The sequence below is a fragment of the Nerophis ophidion genome, linkage group LG01 (assembly GCF_033978795.1).
Source record: "Nerophis ophidion isolate RoL-2023_Sa linkage group LG01, RoL_Noph_v1.0, whole genome shotgun sequence".
NCBI lineage: Eukaryota > Metazoa > Chordata > Actinopteri > Syngnathiformes > Syngnathidae > Nerophis > Nerophis ophidion.
Genome location: NC_084611.1, coordinates 2,357,583 through 2,381,418, shown reverse-complemented (window position 1 = coordinate 2,381,418; position 23,836 = coordinate 2,357,583). Strand labels below are relative to the sequence as shown.

At 36.2% G+C, this 23,836-nt stretch overlaps 1 protein-coding gene across 3 annotated transcripts in view; it reads left to right on the top strand.

The window, feature by feature from the left end:
* Window positions 1-16,704, top strand: part of LOC133548507 (far upstream element-binding protein 3-like) — a 29,461-nt gene extending 12,757 nt beyond the window's left edge. For 2 of the 3 annotated variants that reach the window (XM_061893622.1, XM_061893620.1), the window contains exons 8-17: window positions 5,354-5,452; window positions 5,514-5,615; window positions 5,687-5,789; window positions 9,222-9,524; window positions 9,596-9,756; window positions 9,817-9,884; window positions 10,022-10,107; window positions 14,228-14,299; window positions 14,521-14,618; window positions 14,712-16,704. In XM_061893622.1, coding sequence (XP_061749606.1) covers window positions 5,354-5,452; window positions 5,514-5,615; window positions 5,687-5,789; window positions 9,222-9,524; window positions 9,596-9,756; window positions 9,817-9,884; window positions 10,022-10,107; window positions 14,228-14,299; window positions 14,521-14,618; window positions 14,712-14,720 — 1,101 coding nt within the window. In that variant the 3' untranslated portion in view covers window positions 14,721-16,704. The remainder of the gene's footprint in view (window positions 1-5,353; window positions 5,453-5,513; window positions 5,616-5,686; window positions 5,790-9,221; window positions 9,525-9,595; window positions 9,757-9,816; window positions 9,885-10,021; window positions 10,108-14,227; window positions 14,300-14,520; window positions 14,619-14,711) is intronic. The other variant, XM_061893621.1, reaches the window with a different exon arrangement.
* Window positions 16,705-23,836: the final 7,132 nt, after the last annotated feature.

Genomic DNA, 23,836 nt, shown 5'->3' with positions numbered 1-23,836 from the left:
GGCAGATCAACTGGTCTAAAAAGGAGGTCTATTTAAAGGCTAGAGTATACAGATGAGTTTTAAGGTGAGACTCAGAATCTTAAGAAATGTATTTTAAAACAGTTTTGAGACCACCTCACTCATCAGATGTTGTGACTTAGAAGAATTATCGCAAGTTGACCTTGAATCCTTTCTGAATGGAGTGGTCATCCAACAGAATCCTGAGTTTCACTTCCCTGCACACTGACACACTCCATGTGGACTCATGCTCAGCACACACAGGAATCAAACTCAAGGACCGATTCCAAGCATGACTGAAACAGCATGGGGTAATAGCTTCTTCAGCAGAGTGTGAGACACGAGCTTGTGTTGTTGAGAGGTTTAACAGGACACTGAAAACTAGAATGTGGTGATATCTTACAGCTAACAGCTCTCCACGGTATCCATAGTGGCTCCAACACAGCCGCGAGAGTTCAGTTCAAAGCGGATCCAAGACAGCAGGGAGAGTCCCGTCCACAAGAAACCATCTCAGGCGGAGGCGGATCAGCAGCGTAGAGATGTCCCCAACCGATACACAGGCGAGCGGTCCATCCTGGGTCCCGACGAGCGGTCCATCCTGGGTCTCGACTCTGGACAGCCAGTACTTCATCCATGGTCATCAGACCGGACCCCCTCCACAAGGGAGGGGGGGACATAGGAGAAAAAAGAAAAGAAGCGGCAGATCAACTGGTCTAAAAAGGAGGTCTATTTAAAGGCTAGAGTATACAGATGAGTTTTAAGGTGAGACTTAAATGCTTCTACTGAGGTAGCATCTCCAACTGTTACCGGGAGGGCATTCCAGAGTACTGGAGCCCGAACGGAAAACGCTCTATAGCCCGCAGACTTTTTTTGGGCTCGTTCGCGGAAGAGACGAAGAAAATGTCAGCAATCGTCACACACACTCCAACCAATAAGAATTCGGCGGGGGAGGGTCATGGCAGAAGTGCATTGTGGGTCATGGGATGCTAACTGCTATATGCTACTGCCCTAGCTAATAAATGTGATCATTTCATCATTGGTAAAGGTATACAGTAGCATGTTCTATATGTTATAGTTATATGAATGATTCTTACCATAATATGTTAGGTTAACATAGCAGTTGCTTATTTATGCCTCATATAACCTACACTTATTCAGCCTGTTGTTCACTATTCTTTATTTATTTTAAATTGCCTTTCAAATGTCTATTCTTGGTGTTGGATTTTATCAAATAAATTTCCCCCAAAAATGCGACTTATACTCCAGTGCGACGTATACCGTATTTTCCGGAGTATAAGTCGCACCGGAGTATAAGTCGCACCTGCTAAAAATGCATAATAAAGAAGGAAAAAAAACACATATACGTCGCACTGGAGTATAAGTCGCATTTTTTGGGGGAAATTTATTTGATAAAACCCAACACCAAGAATAAAAATGTGTTAGGCAATTTAAACTAAATCAAGAATAGTGAAGAACAGGCAGAATAAGTGTAGGTTATATGAGGCATAAATAAGCAACTGCTATGTTAAGCTAACATATTATGGTAAGAGTCATTGAAATAACTATAACATATAGAACATGCTATACCTTTACCAAACTATCTCTCACTCCTAATCCATAAATCCCATGAAATATTATACGTCTAGTCTCTTATGTGAATGAGATAAATAATATTATTTGATATTTTACGCTAATGTGTTAATAATTTCACTCATAAGTCGCTCTTGAGTATAAAAAAAACTGACTTATGTTTCGAAAAATACAGTATATGTTTTTTTCCTTCTTTATTATGCATTTTCTCCCAGTGCGACTTATAATCTGAAAAATATGGTACCTGGTAATAAATAAATAAAGACATTTCTCTACATCACAATAACTCATCTACTCAATTTTATGACACTTAATACATGGTAGGTGTCCTGAAATATTGCCAACATTTCAATAGAAATAATTCATGTAGATTTATAGTTGAGAGCATTTTTAAAGATGGCTGATATTTACACAAAGTTTGGACTTTCATCTTTTCTGCCGTCTTCATGTCCATCCATCTCTGTCGCGTAGTTTTGTTCAATCACGGAACATGAAACTGGTGGCGCTCCGTTAATGAGCCCACGCTGGCCAAGGCTTCTCAAGCAGTAGCCAAAAACGGGAACGGTAAGACGCCAGCAAAGAAGGACAAAAACTGGATTTCCCTGCAAAAACTGAAAATTTGATGTACTGCAGGCGACATTTAATGTCATGTAACTTGACATTTATGTGACATTAAATTACATGTAACTTGACATTTATATGACATTTACCACACATTTAATGTCATGTAACTTGACATTTATGTGACACTAAATTACATGTAACTTGACATTTATATGACACTAAATTACTTGTAACTTGACATTTATGTGACATTAAATTACATGTAATTTGACATTTATGTGACATTTACCACACAATATCATGTAACTTGACATATGACATTTACCACACATTTAATGTCATGTAACTTGACATTTATATGACATTAAATTACATGTAACTTGCCATTTATATAACACTAAATTACATGTAACTTGACATTTATATGACATTAAATTACATGTAACTTGACATTTATATGACACTAAATTACATGTAACTTGACATTTATGTGACATTAAATTACATGTAACTTGACATTTATGACATTAAATTACATGTAACTTGACATTTATATGACACTAAATTACATGTAACTTGACATTTATATGACACTAAATTACATGTAACTTGACATTTATGTGACATTAAATTACATGTAACTTGACATTTATGACATTAAATTACATGTAACTTGACATTTATATGACATTAAATTACATGTAACTTGACATTTATGTGACATTAAATTACATGTAACTTGACATTTATATGACACTAAATTACATGTAACTTGACATTTATATGACACTAAATTACATGTAACTTGACATTTATATGACACTAAATTACATGTAACTTGACATTTATGTGACATTAAATTACATGTAATTTGACATTTATGTGACATTTACCACACAATATCATGTAACTTGACATTTATGTGACATTAAATTACATGTAATTTGACATTTATGTGACATTTACCACACAATATCATGTAACTTGACATTTATGTGACATTAAATTACATGTAATTTGACATTTATGTGACATTTACCACACAATATCATGTAACTTGACATTTACCACACAATATCATGTAACTTGACATTTATGTGACATTAAATTACATGTAATTTGACATTTATGTGACATTTACCACACAATATCATGTAACTTGACATTTATATGACATTTACCACACATTTAATGTCATGTAACTTGACATTTATATGACATTAAATTACATGTAACTTGCCATTTATATAACACTAAATTACATGTAACTTGACATTTATATGACATTAAATTACATGTAACTTGACATTTATATGACACTAAATTACATGTAACTTGACATTTATGTGACATTAAATTACATGTAACTTGACATTTATGACATTAAATTACATGTAACTTGACATTTATGTGACACTAAATTACATGTAACTTGACATTTATGTGACATTAAATTACATGTAACTTGACATTTATATGACACTAAATTACATGTAACTTGACATTTATATGACACTAAATTACATGTAACTTGACATTTATATGACATTAAATTACATGTAACTTGACATTTATACGACACTAAATTACATGTAACTTGACATTTATATGACATTAAATTACATGTAACTTGACATTTATATGACATTAAATTACATGTAACTTGACATTTATATGACATTTACCACACATTTAATGTCATGTAACTTGACATTTATATGACATTTACCACACATTTAATGTCATGTAACTTGACATTTATATGACATTAAAGTACATGTAACTTGCCATTTATGTGACACTAAATTACATGTAACTTGACATTTATGTGACATTAAACTACATGTATCTTGACATTTATATGACATTAAATTACATGTAACTTGACATTTATGTGACATTAAATTACATGTAACTTGACATTTATGACATTAAATTACATGTAACTTGACATTTATATGACACTAAATTACATGTAACTTGACATTTATGTGACATTAAATTACATGTAACTTGACATTTATGACATTAAATTACATGTAACTTGACATTTATATGACATTAAATTACATGTAACTTGACATTCATACGACACTAAATTACATGTAACTTGACATTTATATGACATTAAATTACATGTAACTTGACATTTATATGACATTAAATTACATGTCACTTGACATTTATGTCACACTAAATTACATGTAACTTGACATTTATATGACATTAAATTACATGTAACTTGACATTTATATAACATTAAATAAAATGTAACTTGACATTTATATGACATTTACCACACATTTAATGTCATGTAACTTGACATTTACATTATATTATTATTGGGGCTTTATATTTGTTATTTTTTTTAATGTTTTTTTTTAAATGTTTTAGTGTTTTGTTTTTTTAATGTTTTGTATTGTGTTTTATGTGTTTAATGGATCTTAAGGTCTGCAATAAAGATTGATGATGATGATATATGACATGTTTTTTTTTTACTTTTATATGACATTAAATGGCATGTAACTTGACATTCATATGACATTAAATTACATGTTTCTTTTACATTTACATGACATTAAATATCATGTAACTTACCATTTACATAACATTTAGAAGAATTCTCACAATAACTCCAATTAAGTTACATAGTTAAAGTACCCACGATAGTCACACACACACACACACACACTAAGTGTGGTGAAATGTGTCCTCTGCATTTGACCCATCATCCTTGATCACCCCCTGGAAGGTGAGGGGAGCAGTAAGCAGCAGCGGTGGCCACGCCCGGGAATCATTTTGGGTGATTTAACCCCCAATTCCAACCCTCGTTGCTGAGTGTCAAGCAATAAATAGCCTCTCAGATGTCAAAAGACATTTAGAGTGAATTATTGACAATGAGAATCATTTTTGTTCCACTTCACTAATGATTATTTTGAATAGTAAATACTGTTATCAAATGTGCATTTATTGTATCCGCTGTTGTACTTCGGATAAAAAGAAGGCTGATACAGATTCACAAGAAACTGCCTGATATCGGTGGATCTCTAGTTTCTGGTGGTGAATATTCATTGATCCTTCATTGGTTATTGGTGCTTATCAAGTGATGCTTGGCGTGTGTGTGTGTGTGTGTGTGTGTGTGTGTGCGTGTGTGTGTGTGCGTGTGTGTGTGTGTGTGTGCGTGTGTGTGTGTGTGTGTCAGGAGCGTGCAGGAGTGAAGATGATGATGATCCAGGACGGTCCGATGCCAACGGGAGCCGACAAGCCCCTCCGCATCTCCGGGGACCCGTACAAAGTTCAGGTGCGACACGGCCGTCCATGAGTGTGTTCTAGAAGGTTTTTTTTAAGGTTCCGCATTCCAGGCTGCCAAGGAGCTGGTGTTGGAGGTGATCCGAGACAAGGATGCAGACTTCCGGTCAGGACGCAGTGACTTCTCCGCCCGGCTGGGAGGAACCAACCTGGACGTAGGGCTCATTAAAACAAGCGCACCTTGTGTTGCTCGAAGGCACACTCACGGTGGTTGTTGTCTCCGCAGGTTCCTGTTCCCAGGTTCGCGGTTGGCATCGTCATCGGCCGCAATGGGGAAATGATCAAGAAGATCCAAAATGACGCCGGAGTGCGGATCCAGTTTAAGACAGGTGCGCTCCTTGGACTTTGATGTCCTTCTAGAACAGGGGTCTTCTACAAGGAGTTTTTGACTTAGGGGCCACATTGGCCTAATAACATTTGGCCGAAAGCAGAATGCATGTAAGTACACACACACATACAGTATATATACGTGTGTGTGAGTGTGTGTATATATATATAATACTTATTTTTGCCCCACTGTATATATATATATATATATATATATACAGTGGGGCAAAAATAAGTATTTAGTCAGCCAGCGATTGTGCAAGTTCTCCCACTTCAAATGATGACAGAGGTGTGTCATTTTCATCATAGGTACACTTCAACTGGGAGAGACAGAATGTGAAAAGAAAATCCAGGAATTTACATTGTAGGAATTTTAAAGAATTTATTTGGAACAGTTAGTGTTATCATTCGTTAGCTCGGGAACGAAGATGGAGCCCGTAGCATTGCTGACTATTTCGAAGCAGCAGTGCAGTCAAAGTGTTAACATGATATAGAATATAAACACATTTAACCATCCTTGCCCCGGCACACCTTCCTGGTTTTGTAGGATAAATATTTGGGGGTTTTGGCACCAGCCGCTAGACTAGATCTGACCGATCTAAGTCTATGATCATGAACTGATGAAGCTTACTCGGCGAAATGTCTTCTTAGACAAACCAAACAGTCCAGTTGTGATCGATTGAATGTCCCGAGATAAAAATATATTTTTGATTGTATTTTTTTTTTAATCTTTAAATGGTCCCCAGTAGCCAGCGAGGATGATTTTTGGGACTGGATCATGTTGTATCTTAACGTTGTCTTTTGCCTGTTTTCCATTTGTGCACATCTTTGTTTTCGCGCTACCTTGCATTTCCCTGATAAAAAGGGTTCCTTTGCTGCGCTTGCCCGCCATCTCTACATCCTGGAGTCCATACACACAGTGGGGCCAAAAAGTATTTAGTCAGCCAGCGATTGTGCAAGTTCTCCCACTTCAAATGATGACAGAGGTCTGTCATTTTCATCATAGGTACACTTCAACTGGGAGAGACAGAATGGGAGAAAAAATCCAGGAATTCACATTGTAGGAATTTTAAATAATTTATTTGTAAATTATAATGGAAAATAAGTATTTTGGTGAACCATTCAAAGCTCTCACTGATGGAAGGAGGTTTTGGCTCCAAATCTCAGGATACATGGCCCCATTCATTCTTTCCTTAACACGGATCAATCGTCCTGTCCCCTTAGCAGAAAAACAGCCCCAAAGCATGATGTTTCCACCCCCATGCTTCACAGTAGGTGTGGTGTTCTTGGGATGCAACTCAGTATTCTTCTTCCTCCAAACACCACCAGTTGAGTTTATACCAAAAAGGATACATGGATGATACAGCAGAGGGTTGGGAGAATGTCATGTGGTCAGATGAAACCAAAATAGAACTTTTTGCTATAAACTCAACTGGTGGTGTTTGGAGGAAGAAGAATACTGAGTTGCATCCCAAGAACACCATACCTACTGTGAAGCATGGGGGTGGAAACATCATGCTTTGGGGCTGTTTTTCTGCTAAGGGGACAGGACGATTGATCCGTGTTAAGGAAAGAATGAATGGGGCCATGTATCCTGAGATTTTGAGCCAAAACCTCCTTCCATCAGTGAGGAGCTTTGAATGGTTGACCAAATACTTATTTTCCACCATCATTTACAAATAAATTCTTTAAAATTCCTACAATGTGAATTTCTGGATTTTTTTCACATTCTGTCTCTCACAGTTGAAGTGTACCTATGATGAAAATGACACACCTCTGTCATCATTTTAAGTGGGAGAACTTGCACAATCGCTGGCTGACTAAATACTTTTTTGCCCCACTGAGAATATATATATATATATATATATATATATATATATATATATATATATATATATATATATATATATATATATGTATATATGTATATATGTATATGTATATACATACATACATACATACACACACATTTATATATATATATATGTGTGTGTGTGCGTGTGTGTATATATGTATGTATATAGAATAGAATAGAAAGTACTTTATTGATCCCTGGGGGAAATTCAGCACCACAGTTTGCTCACAATAAACAGTACTAATAATAAATAATATATGATATATGAATAATATAAATATATTCTACATATATTTTACATTTAAGGGGCAGCGTGGCGCAGTGGAAAAGTGGCTGTGCACAACCCGAGGGTCCCTGGTTCAATCCCCACCTAGTACCAACCTCGTCACGTCCGTTGTGTCCTTAGCAAGACACTTCACCCTTGCTCCTGATGGGTGCTGGTTAGCGCCTTGCATGGCAGCTCCCTCCATCAGTGTGTGAATGGGTAAATGTGGAAGTAGTGTCAAAGCGCTTTGAGTACCTTGAAGGTAGAAAAGCGCTATACAAGTACAACCCATTTATTATTATTTATTTAAGTGCAGTGAAGAAGGAACATATGTATATATATATATGTGTGTGTGTGTGTATATATAAAGATATGTATATGTCATCACACTGTATATGTATGTATGTTTATCTATATATATGTGAATATATATATATATATATACATGTGTATATATATTTATATATATGTGTGTGTGTGTATATATTTGTATGTATATATATATATATATATATATATATTTATATATATATATATGTGTGTGTATATATGTATGTATATATATATATATATATATATATATATATATATATGTAGGTGTGGGAAAAATCAAAAGACTACTTCATCTCTACAGAACTGTTTCATGAGGGGTTCCCTCAATCATCAGGAGATCTCCTGATGATTGAGGGAACCCCTCATGAAACAGTTTAGTAGAGATGAAGTACTCATGTGATTTTTCCCACACCTACATATTGCGCTCTACCACGGTATCGAGCACTATTCTCTGGATAATCCAATCAAGATATATATATTTATATATATATATGTATGTGTGTGTATATATATATATATATATATATATATATATATATATACCAGGCTACATTCTGATTGTGTTACAACAGCTTGGCTTTGTCGTAAAAGACTAGACTGGCCTGGCTGTAGTCCAGACCTGTACTTTGCGTACGTTGTTAACGTAAGTGAGCTGAAAAATAAGCTAGCGCTGATGTCCGTGACATTAGAACTCTCCCAAACATGTTACACTACATATTAGGGGTGTCAGGAAAAATACATTTTCAGTTTAATCTCGCTTCAAAGTTTTTACGATTATTCATCAATAAAAAAAAATGCGATTAGAGCCACTTAATCCCAATGTGTTGACTTTTTGTGTTGGTTTATTTGTGCCATAAGTGAGAAAGGTGCTATATGTTGTGTACACTTCAAAGTGCAATTGATGGTCATTAACCTGATTGGCTGGCGTTGTCTACAAGATGGCATCAACTATGCTCTAGAACCTCGTCCTCATGTCTGCAGATGATGGCATCAGCCCGGAGCGTGTCGCCATGGTGATGGGTCAGCCGGACCGATGTCAGCACGCCGTCCACCTCATCAACGAGCTCATCCACACCGCACAGGTAACACGCACCACACACGCCGGCGGCCCGTGCGCACCTACTCCCTGCGCCTGCACGCCACAGGAGCGGGACGGATTCGGCTCGGCGCTGAGGGGCAGCAGGGTCCGAGGTCGCGGCGACTGGGCGGTGGGCTCCCCCGGGCCGCTCCAGGAAGTGACCTACACCATTCCCGCCGACAAGTGCGGCCTGGTCATCGGCAAAGGTGGGCAGCGGCCACGTGCAAGCCACGCCCCCTTTGCGCCGCCCGTCCTAATGGTTGCTGTGCGCACGCAGGTGGCGAGACCATCAAGAGCATCAACCAGCAGACCGGCGCTCACGTGGAGCTGCAGAGGAACCCGCCGCCTTCCACCGACCCCAACACGCGCATCTTCACCATCAGAGGTTCCGCCCAGCAGATGGAGCACGCTCGCCAACTCATCGACGACAAGATCGGGGTACGCCACGCACGCACGCACGCACGCCAAGAACACCTGATAACGCTGCTTTGTCCTCAGGGTTCCGGCATCATGAGTAACGGCGGCTTCGGCTTCAGTCCCTTCACTCAAGGCCCCACCCACCAGAAGTACGTCACCACGGCAACGGCGTGTGGAGCGGACAGGAAGTGGACGTCATATGACTTGATTTTGTGCGTGTGTGTGTGTGTGTGTGTGTGTGTGTGTGTGTGTGTGTGTGTGTGTGTGTGTGTGTGTGTGTACACAGCTGTGGTGGCGCTCAGCCCTTCTTGACGGGCGTCTGGGGGAACACGTATCAGACTGGCTGGCAGAACCCGGGACAGCAAGACCCTGGTACTACACACACACACACACACACACACACACATTCTTATAATTGTTACACCTTCATGAGAAAAATGCCTCCCTCTTCAGGAGCAGCCGTTCTAGATATATAAAGAAGTGTATTTACAACATGAATAACATATACAAACTATGCAAATAGAAAAAAGGTAAGCTTTTAGTTTATTTTTTTGGGGTAGAATTTTTTTTTGTAATTGTTTTTTTTATCTTCAGTGTTTACTTCCAAGTTATTACAGTATTTCTCTATATATCGTATTTTCCCGACCATAAGGCGCACTAAAAATCCTTTCATTTTCCCAAAAATCAACATGGGCCTAATGAATAGAATAATTCTGGCTGCGCTTACCGACCTCGAAGCAATTTTATTTGGTACATGGTGTAATGATAAGTGTAAAAGTGTTAAATTCCTGGTTTGTGAAGCCGTTCTCAAACAATGGCAGTAAAAGACTACCCTGATTCTGACCAGTAGATGGCGCTCACACATAAGAGATACGTGTAGACTGCAATATGATGGCAGCAAACAACACCAAAACTAAATGTCCCATTGAAAATAAAGAACATTACACACGGCAAAAAGAAATCTGTCAAAATGTTTTAGTAGGACTTTGAAGCTGCACCACTTGATGGATCGTCGACCCATTTCGTAGACAGAGATGCAAGTAGTACTATGGTGTGTGTGTGTGTGTGTGTGTGTGTGTGTGTGTGTGTGTGTGTGTGTGTAAGGACCCCAAAATGGCACCTATTAGCAGACATATTATCTGGCGTTTTGTTTCACAATATTATGTAAAACCAACTTTTCTCACCTTCTGGTACCTGCTGATGTGTATTTGGGATCTGCATAAGTCCTGAAAATTTGCCTTTGTAGTGGATAAGCTTCTTCTATTCCTTTGCCTTCCTGTTATGTGACATTCCCGGGGGCGGCACAGCTCGGTTGGTAGAGTGGCCGTGCCAGCAACTTGAGAGTTGCAGGTTCGATTCCCGCTTGTGCCATCCTAGTCACTGCCGTTGTGTCCTTGGGCAAGACACTTTACCCACCTGCTCCCAGTGCCACCCACACTGGTTTAAATGTAACTTAGATATTGGGTGTCACTATGTAAAGCGCCTTGAGTCACTTGAGAAAAGCGCTATATAAATATAATTCACTTCACTTCACATTCCTCCTCCATTTTCTAATATAAAGTAGTGTAAAGTTCTTACTTGTATCCAACGTTCCCTGTAAGGTACGCCTGTGCAATTGCACACTGCTCACGGCAAATCTAGGCAGCGCACAAAATGGAATAAAAAGATAAGCGCATAACTGTGTGCACGTCTGCCGTCACTCAAGGAGTTTTGGCGTTTGCTCACACATGAAAAATCGGAGGGAAAATTGCTTATATCTATATAACTTAGATTTATATCGCGCTTTTCTAGACACTCAAAACGCTCATCATTCATTCACACGATGGTGGTGGTAAGCTACATCTGTAGCCACAGCTGCCCTGGGGTAGACTGACGGAAGCGTGGCTGCCAGTTTGTACCCACGGCCCCTCCGACCACCACCTGTTATTCATTTATCATTCAGTCACCAGTGTGAGTGGCACCGGGGGCAAAGGGTGAAGTGTCCTGCCCAAGGACACAACGGCAGCCATTTTTTGGATGTCAATAGGTGGGAAGTGAACCTGCACCCCTCAGGTTTCTGGCCGGCCACTCTACCCACTACGCCATGCCGCCCCGTCTGTCAGTAAACTCACCATGAAAGCACTAAAACATACCGGCGTAGTGACTTGACATTATTCACCTAAGGAACTTTACTTATTAGAGAGTTCCGGTGGGAGACATTTTCGGCGTTGTTGTTTTCAGGTGAGGAGATGCTGCGCCGTTATTGATTGAAGTAAATGTCAGTAAAACACCGCTACAACAAAGATGACGGGGAGAAGACGCTGTCGAAGTGGAGGGACGTAAATAAGAGCACCCACAAAACGGCGCATCGTGAAGAGACTGTCAGAAAGTGACTTGAAGATGATGTGTAAAACATCATCTATGCAACATGTAGACCACAAGCACTTTTAGAAAATAATCATAATAATATTATGACTGCTTTAAAGGCCTACTGAAATGAGATGTTCTTATTTAAAGGGGGATAGCAGCTCCATTCTATGTGTCATACTTCATCATTTCACCATATTTTTGCTGAAAGGATTTAGTAGAGAACATCCACGATAAATTTTGCAACGTTTGGTGGCTAATAAAAAAGCCTTGCCTGTACCGGAAGTAGCAGACGATGTGCGCGTGACGTCACGGGTTGTGGAGCTCCTCACATCTGAACATTGTTTACAATCATGGCCACCAACAGCGAGAGCGATTCGGACCGAGAAAGCGACGATTTCCCCATCAATTTGAGCAAGGATGAAAGATTCGTGGATGAGGAAAGTGAGAGTGAAGGACTAGAAAAAAAAAAAGACTTTACTGTGGGAGCGATTCAGATGTTATTAGACCGGGTTGTACTTGTATAGCGCTTTTCTACCTCCAAGGTACTCAAAGCGCTTTGACACTACTTCCACATTCACACACACATTCACACACTGATGGAGGGAGCTGCCATGCAAGGCGCTAACCAGCACCCATCAGGAGCAAGGGTGAAGTGTCTTGCTCAGGACACAACGGACGTGACGAGGTTGGTACTAGGTGGGGATTGAACCAGGGACCCTCGGGTTGCACACGGCCACTCTTCCACTGCGCCACGCCGTCCCTAAAATGTACTAGGATAATTCTGGAAAATCCATTATCTGCTTATTGTGTTACTAGTGTTTTATTGAGATTATATGGTCGTACCTGTAAAACCTGAAGGTCGGACCCGTACCTTTCTTCAGCACCAGTCAACGGGTGGTGGCGATGCCCGTCTCTGCCCTTCGCAAGGGACCCTCTTCAAAACACGATCTTTTGATCAATTCCTTTGTGTGTGTGGTCCAATCCAACTGTGTTCGCTTGATCGCTCTGTTCCATAGTAAAGCTTCACCGTCATCTTTCGGGAATGTAAACAATGAAACACCGGCTGGTTTTGTGTTGCTAAAGGCGGCCGCAATACACCGCTTCCCACTTACAACTTTCTTCTTTGATGTCTCCATTATTCATTGAACAAATTGCAAAACATTCAGCAACACAGATGTCCAGAATACTGTGGAATTATGCGATGAAAACAGACAACTTATAGCTGGGAACGATGCTGGAACAAAATGTCCTCTACAATGCGTGACGTCACGCGCACACGTCATCATACCGCGACGTTTCAGCAGGATACGTCGGCGCGAAATTTAAAATAGCAATTTAGTAAACTAACCTGGCCGTATTGGCATGTGTTGCAGTGTTAATATTTAATCATGGATACATAAACTATCAGACTGTGTGGTGGCTAGTAGTGGCTTTCAGTAGGACTTTAATGCACCTTATAATCCAGTGCACCTTATATATGAAAGTAGACCTGAACAGACCCGCTATTCAGGCAGTGCACTTTATAATCCAGTGTGCCCTATGGTCGAGGAAATACTGTACATTTTTTTCTAATTTTTTTTATTATGAATTTTGGCCAGAGGGGGAGAGCTTCCAAGTTTTACACACAATTGTTATTTCATATGTTGACCATAGGGGAAGCACTTCCAATGTTTACACACACTTGTTATTTCATACGTTGACCAGAGGGGAAGCACTTCTAATGTTTACACACACTTGTTATTTCATACGTTGACCAGAGGGGAAGCACTTCTAATGTTTACACACACTTGTTATTTCATATGTTGACCAGAGGGGAATCACCTCTTATGTTTACACACACTTCTTACTTCATATGTTGACCAGAGGGGAAGCACTTCTAACGTGTACACACACTTGTTATTTCATATGTTGACCATTATTTGGCTCTCTATTAGATGCAATGTTATTGGGACCATGATTTATGTCGTCACTTGTTCACACCTCCTCATATGGAAGATACTTTTCCTTCTTCATGTCTCAAGAAGGGTAGCGATGCCTGAACACACACACACACACACACACACACACACACACACGCCAACATTGTTTGGACCCGCCTTTACGTGTGTGTGTGTGTGTGTGTGTGTGTGTGTGTGTGTTGCAGGGCAGCAGAGTCAAGCTGGCAGTGTGATGAGTGACTACAGTAAAGCGTGGGAGGACTACTACAAGAAACAAAGTAGGAGTGGATCATCTCACCTCACATAAAACATCTCTCCATTGGAACTGCGGTTATTTACGTGTGTGTGTGTGTGTGTGTGTGTGTGTGTGCTTGTGTGTGCGCGTGTGTGTGTGTGTGCGCGTGTGTGTGTGTGTGTGTGCGCGTGTGTGTGTGTGTGTGCGTGTGTGTGTGTGTGTGTGTGTGTGTGTGTGTGTGTGTGTGTGTGTGTGTGTGTGCAGCTCAGTCATCCCAGCAGAGCTCGCTGCCGGACTACACGGCGGCGCTAGCAGAGTACTACCGCCAGCAGCCATACCTGTGGAACCCCGCCCAGATCCAGGTAGACACAGGAAGTGACGAAGACAGACAGGAAGCGGCGTCCTCGGCGTAGCTCACGTTTCCTGTCTCTCCTTTCCCCCCCCCCCTCTCCTAGGATCACTAGAGGCCCCCCCTCCCCCCACGTGGGTGGCGGTCGCCATGGCAACCCGCCCCACCCGGCGACGCTCCACCTCCTTACTTTTTTTGTAGAGCGAAATCACGAGAAAACCGGAAGTGGTCTTCTGCTTTTAACCTCCAAAGTCGACGGTGTGTCCAACTTCCTGTTTTGTTTTGTTTTGTGAGCGTGGACACGTTTGAACAAAGTTGACTTTCACCTTCTTTCAGCTTCACGCTAGCAGTCTTGACAAACTGACCTTCTGTTGTTTTTTTTTAGTCCTTTGAGCATGCTTTTTGTTCTCTGATGTTTTAACGCATTGGACAGAAATGTAACCTTTTGCCTTTTTCTACCTTTTGACTTGTCCACGCTCCTCCTCGCCTCTCTGTGGGCCAACACTACTTAGCATGTTAGCTTAGCATCACTACATCTGTCTCAGTTGCAGACGATGCAACTCTTGGTTAGCGCCCGTTCATCCCCCGCGTCATGAGCGGCAGAAGCTGGGACGCCATCTTGGAAGAACATTCCCACTTCCTGGCCTGTTAGCGCCTTAGCAACCAGCTTTACTTTTGCACCGCCTTCCTCCATTAGCTAGCAGCGACGTTGGTACTTTTTTCTGTTTTTCTCTGGACTTTCCGCCTAAATGAAAGCTTTATTGACTTCAAGTGTGGAGCTCGAAGGTGGAGCGGCGTGTTGCTAGCCTCGCGCGGCGCGTGTTGGACCACAGAGAAGTTTGCGTGGCGACGATATGAGTTTGGGTTCAGGGGTCTATTTAAATGTTGTTTTTGTTGTTGTTCATGAGCTAATATGCTAAGTGTTGACTTCCTAAGCTCCTCAGTTCTCAAGACTGCTATGCTAACGCTAACACCTCCCGGCCCTGTGAGTCGCTCAGGCTGGTTAGCCGTTAGCGCGGCGGCTCAGAGTGGGCGCTCCCCTCCAGCCACTCCCCGCTCCCCTCCTCCCCCCGGTTCGGGCCACACCCCCACCCACTGAACCGGGACCGTACACGAGCGCCGTCCACGCCGTTTTAGTTCTTCCGAGCTCCGCCCCCTTGGCCAGGGGGGCGTTTTTTTGGTTTATGTTTTTTTTTTTGTAACGGACTCTGGTCCAAGTGTAACCTGCAGATGTTTCTAGAAGATTCTATTGACTGATGAGGAAGTGAAGATAACGAGGGCTAATAAAGTGGCGCCTTCTTTCTGACTTCCCCGCGTCTCCTTCGCGCCGCTGCGGCGAGCCACGCCCCCTCGGTGGACGGCCCGGGCCCTCCTCGCAGAGTCTCATCTATTATTCATCATTATTAGCGATCCTTGAAATATTCATGTTCCCGCCGCCCCCCGACAGATGCCGTGATTGATGATGTCATCGGTCATTAAGACGGGTGTGTGCGTGCACAGGAAGTAGTTACTGCAGCATACTGCGCGTGTGGTCAGTAAGTACAGTAAAGTGGTCGTTAAGTACACTTCGTCTTTGACCGCAAGTGGGCGTGTCCTTGTCTCGCCGCCAGAAAAGCCCCATGCGGCGATTGGTTGGTTTTAGTCTTGTTTTTCAACTATTTCTTGGCACTTGACGTTGTTATGACAACAAACAATTAGCTATCAGCAAGAATAATACCAACTTTTAAATATTGTGTGGCTTCTCATATGTTATTTTGAGTACAAATAAGTCTGGTGAGAGCATTGACCCCTGGGGCACGCCGCACTGAGGGACATCGACTTTAACGCTAAAGGGTTTTTTTTTATCCCATTTATCAGAAACAAAAGCCTTTCTTTTTTTATGTTTGCATTGTTTTAATCGCAGGTGAAGGTCCCGTCTGTGAGGTAAACAAATGATAAAGAAATGTTGAGAGAAAGTGATTGTTTATTGGAAGTATTTAAAGCAGATATATTAATCACAGTTTCCAGGTTGATCATGATTTATTGACATTTGCAACACTGTGTGAAATTGTAGTGTTGAAACATCAATGGCAGGACATAAAATGCAAATATTTGACAGACTTTATTGCTGCTCGTTGGCTCCGGGCCTGATTGTGGTCCAAAAGTTGGAATTATTCATCATAAATCTTAATATTTTTATGTCTGCAGCATTAAAAAAAACTCAATGATCTTGAAAATATTTATATATATATATTTTGTTTTTACATCCTGAGACATGAAGTAACTAGCACCTGGTCACCTTTACACTAATAATGCTGTCTTGCCTGAGCCAATCAGTGACCACGATACTGAACACTGAGCTCTGATGGCTTTACATTTGTATTCCTAAAAATAATCATTGAGGGCAAAAATACACTGAGAGGAGATTACACAATAGTATGATTATTAACATTTCAAATATTTAGAATTCTGTCTATTTAATTTCAATATTTAAATTTTTGTATGATATTTATTTATATATTTATCATTCTATATGATTAAAAATTTTACTATTATAATATATCAACAATTTATATATTTAACATTATGTATGATTATTAACAATTTAAATATTAAACATTCTGCATGATTATTAACAATTCAAATATTCAGCATTCTGTATATTTAATTACAATATTTAAATTTTTGTGTGATTATTAACAATTTAAATATTTAAAATTATGTATCGTTAACAATTTATATATGTAACATTTTGTATGATTATTAACAATTTAAATATTCAACTTTCTGTATGATTATTAACAATTCATATGTTTTATCATTTTGTATGATGGAATTTTATATATTTAACATTCTTTATGATTAACAATTCAAATATTTATCATTATGTATCATTAACAATTTATATATTTATCATTCTGTATGATTAAGAATTTAACTATTATAATATATCAACGATTTATATATTTAACATTCTTTATGATTATTAACAATTTAAATATTTATCATTATGTATGATTATTAACCATTTAAATATTTATCATTATGTATGATTACTAACAATTTAAATATTTCTGTATGATTAAGAATTAAACTATTATAATATATCAACAATTTATATATTTAACATCCTGTATGATTATTAACAATTTAAATATTTATCATTCTGTATGATTATTAACAATTTATATATTTTTTCATTCTGTATGATGAACATTTTATATATTCTGCATGATTATTAACAATTCAAATATTCAGCATTCTGTATATTTAATAACAATATTTACATTTTTGTATGATTATTAACAATTTAAATATTTAAAATTATTTGTCCTTAACAATTTATATATTTAACATTTTGTATGATTATTAACAATTTGAATATTCAACTTTCTGTATGATTATGAACAATTCATATGTTTTATCATTTTGTATGATGGAATTTTATATATTTAACATTCTGTATGATTAACAATTCAAATATTTATCATTATGTATCATTAACAATTTATATATTATTCTGTATGATTAACAATTTAACTATTATAATATATCAACAATTTATATATTTAACATTCTGTATGATTATTAACAATTTAAATATGTATCATTATGTATGATTATTAAAAATTTAAATATTAAACTTTCTGTATGATTATTAACAATTCATATGTTTTATCATTTTGTATGATGAAATTTTATATATTTAACATTCTTTATGATTAACAATTCAAATATTTATCATTATGTATCATTAACAATTTATATATTATTCTGTATGATTAACAATTTAAATATAATATATCAACGATTTATATATTTAACATTATGTATGATTATTAACAATTTAAATATTAATCATTATGTATGATTATTAACATTCTGTATGATTATTAACAATTTAAATATGTATCATTATGTATGATTATTAAAAATTTAAATATTAAACTTTCTGTATGATTATTAACAATTCATATGTTTTATCATTTTGTATGATGGAATTTTATATATTTAACATTCTGTATGATTAACAATTCAAATATTTATCATTATGTATCATTAACAATTTATATATTTATCATTCTGTATGATTAAGAATTTAAATATTATAATATATCAACGATTTATATATTTAACATTCTGTATGATTAACAATTCAAATATTTATCATTATGTATCATTAACAATTTATATATTTATCATTCTGTATGATTAAGAATTTAAATATTATAATATATCAACGAGAATCAGCACCTCCAAGTCCGAGTCCATGGTTCTCGCCCGGAAAAGGGTGGAGTGCCATCTCCGGGTTGGGGAGGAGACCCTGCCCCAAGTGGAGGAGTTCAAGTACCTAGGAGTCTTGTTCACGAGTGGGGGAAGAGTGGATGGTGAGATCGACAGCCGGATCGGTGCGGCGTCTTCAGTAATGTGGACGCTGTATCGATCCGTTGTGGTGAAGAAGGAGCTGAGCCGGAAGGCAAAGCTCTCAATTTACCGGTCGATCTACGTTCCCATCCTCACCTATGGTCATGAGCTTTGGGTCATGACCGAAAGGATAAGATCACGGGTACAAGCGGCCCAAATGAGTTTCCTCCGCCGGGTGGCGGGGCTCTCCCTTAGAGATAGGGTGAGAAGCTCTGCCATCCGGGAGGAGCTCAAGGTAAAGCCGCTGCTCCTCCACATGGAGAGGAGCCAGATGAGGTGGTTCGGGCATCTGGTCAGGATGCCACCCGAACGCCTCCCTAGGGATGTGTTTAGGGCACGTCCAACTGGTAGGAGGCCACGGGGAAGACCCAGGAACCGTTGGAAAGACTATGTCTCCCGGCTGGCCTGGGAACGCCTCGGGATCCCCCGGGAAGAGCTAGACGAAGTGGCTGGAGATAGGGAAGTCTGGGCTTCCCTGCTTAGGCTGCTGCCCCCGCGACCCGACCTCGGATAAGCGGAAGATGATGGATGGATAATATATCAACGATTTATATATTTAACATTCTGTATGATTAACAATTCAAATTTTTATCATTATGTATCATTAACAATTTATATATTTATCATTCTGTATGATTAAGAATTAAACTATTATAATATATCAACAATTTATATATTTAACATCCTGTATGATTATTAACAATTTAAATATTTATCATTATGTATGATTTTAACAATTTAAATATTTTATCATTCTGTACGATGAACATTTTATATATTATTCTGCATGATTATTAACAATTCAAATATTCAGCATTCTGTATATTTAATTACAATATTTAAATTTTTGTATGATTATTAACAATTTAAATATTTGAAATTATTTGTCATTAACCATTTATATACTTAACATTTTGTATGATTATTAACAATTTAAATATTCAACTTTCTGTATGATTATTAACAATTCATATGTTTTATCATTTTGTATGATGGAATTTTATATATTTAACATTCTTTATGATTAAGAATTGAAATATTTATCATTATGTATCATTAACAATTTATATATTTATCATTCTGTATGATTAAGAATTTAACTATTATAATATATCAACGATTTATATATTTAACATTATGTATGATTATTAACAATTTAAATATTAATCATTATGTATGATTATTAACATTATGTATGATTATTAACAATTTATATATTAAACATTCTGTATGATTATTAACAATTTATATATTTTTTCATTCTGTATGATGAACATTTTATATATTCTGCATGATTAACAATTCAAATATTCAGCATTCTGTATGTTTAATTACAATATTTGAATTTTTGTATGATTATTAACAATTTAAATATTTAAAATTATGTATCAATAACAATTTATATATTTAACATTTTGTATTATTATTAACAATTTAAATATTAAACTTTCTGTATGATTAACAATTTATATGTTTTATCATTTTGTATGATGGAATTTTATATATTTAACATTCTGTATGATTAACAATTGAAATATTAATCATTATGTATCATTTACTATATATTTAACATTCTGTATGATTTATAACAATTTAAATATTTATCATTATGTATGATTACTAACAATTTAAATATGAAACATTCTGTATGATTATTAACAATTTATATTGCGTGGTGCAGTGGGAGAGTGGCCGTGCGCAACCCGAGGGTCCCTGGTTCAAATCCCACCTAGTACCAACCTGGTCACGTCCGTTGTGTCCTGAGCAAGACACTTCACCCTTGCTCCTGATGCCTTGCATGGCAGCTCCCTCCATCAGTGTGTGAATGTGGAAGTAGTGTCAAAGCACTTTGAGTACCTTGAAGGTAGAAAAGCTCTATTGAAGTACAACCCATTTATCATTTATTTATTATACATTTTATCATTCTGTTTGATGAACGTTTTATATATTTATCATTCTGTTTGATTATCAATTTAAATATTTATTTTCTGTATGATTATTAACAATTTATATATTTATCATTCTGTATGATTTACAATTTATATATTTAAAATTATGTACGATTATTAACAATTTAAATATTTAACATTCTGTATGATTATGAACAATTTAAATATTTAACATTTTGTATGATTATTAACAATCTATATATTTATCATTCTGTATGATAAACAATTTAAATATTTGTCATTATGTATCAACAATTTTTTTATTTAACATTATGTATGATTATTAACAATTTGAATATTTATCATTATGTATGATTACTAACAATTTAAATATTCTGTATGATTATTAACAATTTATATATTTATCATTCTGTAGGATTGACAATTTATATATTTAAAATGTTGTATGAATTTTAATTATTTAATATTCTGTATGATTATTAAAATGTATATATTTATCATTCTGGATGATTAACCATTTAAATATTTAACATTCTGTATGATTACTAACAATTTAAATATGTATCATTCTGTATGATTATAAACAATTTAAATATTTAACATGCTGTATGATTAATAACAAGTTATATATTTGATCATTCAGTATGATGAAAATTTTATAAATTTATCATTCTGTACGATTGACAATGAATATATTTAAAATTATGTATGCTTATTTAGAATTTAAATATTTAATATTCTGTATGATTATTACAATTTATATATTTATCATTCTGGATGATTAACATTTAAATTTAACATTGTGTATGATTATTAACAATTTAAATATTTAGCATTCTGTATGATTATTAACAACTCAAATATTTAGCATTCTTTATATTTATTTTCAATATTAAAATTTATGTATGATATTAACAATTAATATATTTATCATTCTGTATGATTAACAATTTAAATATTTATCATTATGTATCAACAATTTATATATTTAACATTCTGTATGATTAACAATTTAAATATTTATCATTATGTATTAACAATTTAAATACTTAACATTCTTTATGATTATTAACAATTTATATATTTGATCATTCAGTATGATGAACATTTTATATATTTAAAATTATGTATGATTATTAACAATTGATATATTTATCATTCTGTATGATTGACAATTTATATATTTAAATATTTAATATTCTGTATGATTATTACAATATATTTAACGTTCTGGGTGATTATTAACAATTTATATATTTATCATTCTGGGTGATTAACCTTTTAAATTAACATTCTGTATGATTACTAACAATTTATATATTTTATCATTCAGTATGATGAACATTTTATATATTTATCATTCTGTATGATTAACTTATTATATTTTTAAAATTATGTATGATTATTAACAATTCATACATTTATCATTCTGTATGATTGACAATTTATATATTTAAAATGATGTATCATTATTAATAATTTAAATATTTAATATTCTATATGATTATTACAATTTATATATTTAACATTCTGTATGATTATTAAAAATTCAAATATGTATCTAGGTATTATTACTAACAATTTAAATATTAAATATTCTGTATGATTATTAATTTATATACTTTATCATTTTTTATGATGAAAATGTTATATATTTAACATTCTGTATGATTAACAATTTATATATTTAACATTCTGTATGATTGTTAACAACTTATATATTTATGACTCTGTACAATTATTAAAACTCCAACTGATGTAAATATATATTTTTACATAAAGACGTGTGCGAAGTTGGTCTCTTATTAGTGCAAATATTCAAATAACGTTCACGTTTTCACAGGTTACACAATCAAGTGTCGACTTCTAGTTTTATTTTACGTTCTGACGTGCTATGTCCTGTCGGGCTCTTATTTTGTATTTTACACTTCCTGTTTTGCTGTTGCAAAGCGGGAATTCGCCTTTGCTAATGTTTGGTCTCTGAACTTCCGCTCCGTGCTTCCTGTTGCGTCACGCCTCGCTCTGCGCATGTCTGCCACCTTAACTTTCATTTTCGTGCAAGCGCTGCCAGGTCACGGGTCTGACCAAGGGGCGTGGCTTGTCCACACGTCAGAAGCTGTAACATGACGTCATGAATACACGCGTGTTGCCGAGGGTTAAAGTTAGGGTTCATAAAATTGCCAAAATGCTCAACTTTTCTTGTAAAAATGTGACTGTTATTGAGTCAAATTCTAACTTTTTATCATAATTTTGCACAAATGTTCAGTTTTTCTTGTAACATTTTGACTTGTGTTGCCTAAAATTACAACTTCTATCGTGGGACTTGTCCAGGGTGTACGCCGCCTTCCGCCCGAATGCAGCTGAGATAGGCTCCAGCGAACCCCAAAAGGGACAAGCAGTAGAAAATGGATGGATGTATGGATTATAGTACTAGCGGTCGGCATTTTGGGGTCTAAAGAAGGATGAAATACAAGAATGTGTGTGTGTTGTTGGCGGGAAAACACCACGTCAATATACTTTCATAATCAATATACTTTCATAATCAATATACTTTCATAAATGATATACTTTCATAAATGATATACTTTCATAATCAATATACTTTCATAATCAATATACTTTCATAAATGATATACTTTCATAATCAATATACTTTCATAAATGATATACGTTCATAATCAATATACTTTCATAATCAATATACTTTCATAAATGATATACTTTCATAATCAATATACTTTCATAATCAATAGTTGAATCCATCACAGTTGATAAGTTGTCAATGTTTAGCAAGATGAAAAAAACGTTCCTCACAATTTCCCGCCCTGTCAATCAACCCGCTCCTCATCATCATCATCATCTTTATGACGTCACAGATTTGATGTTCTTATTGTCAATATTATATATTTTATCATCT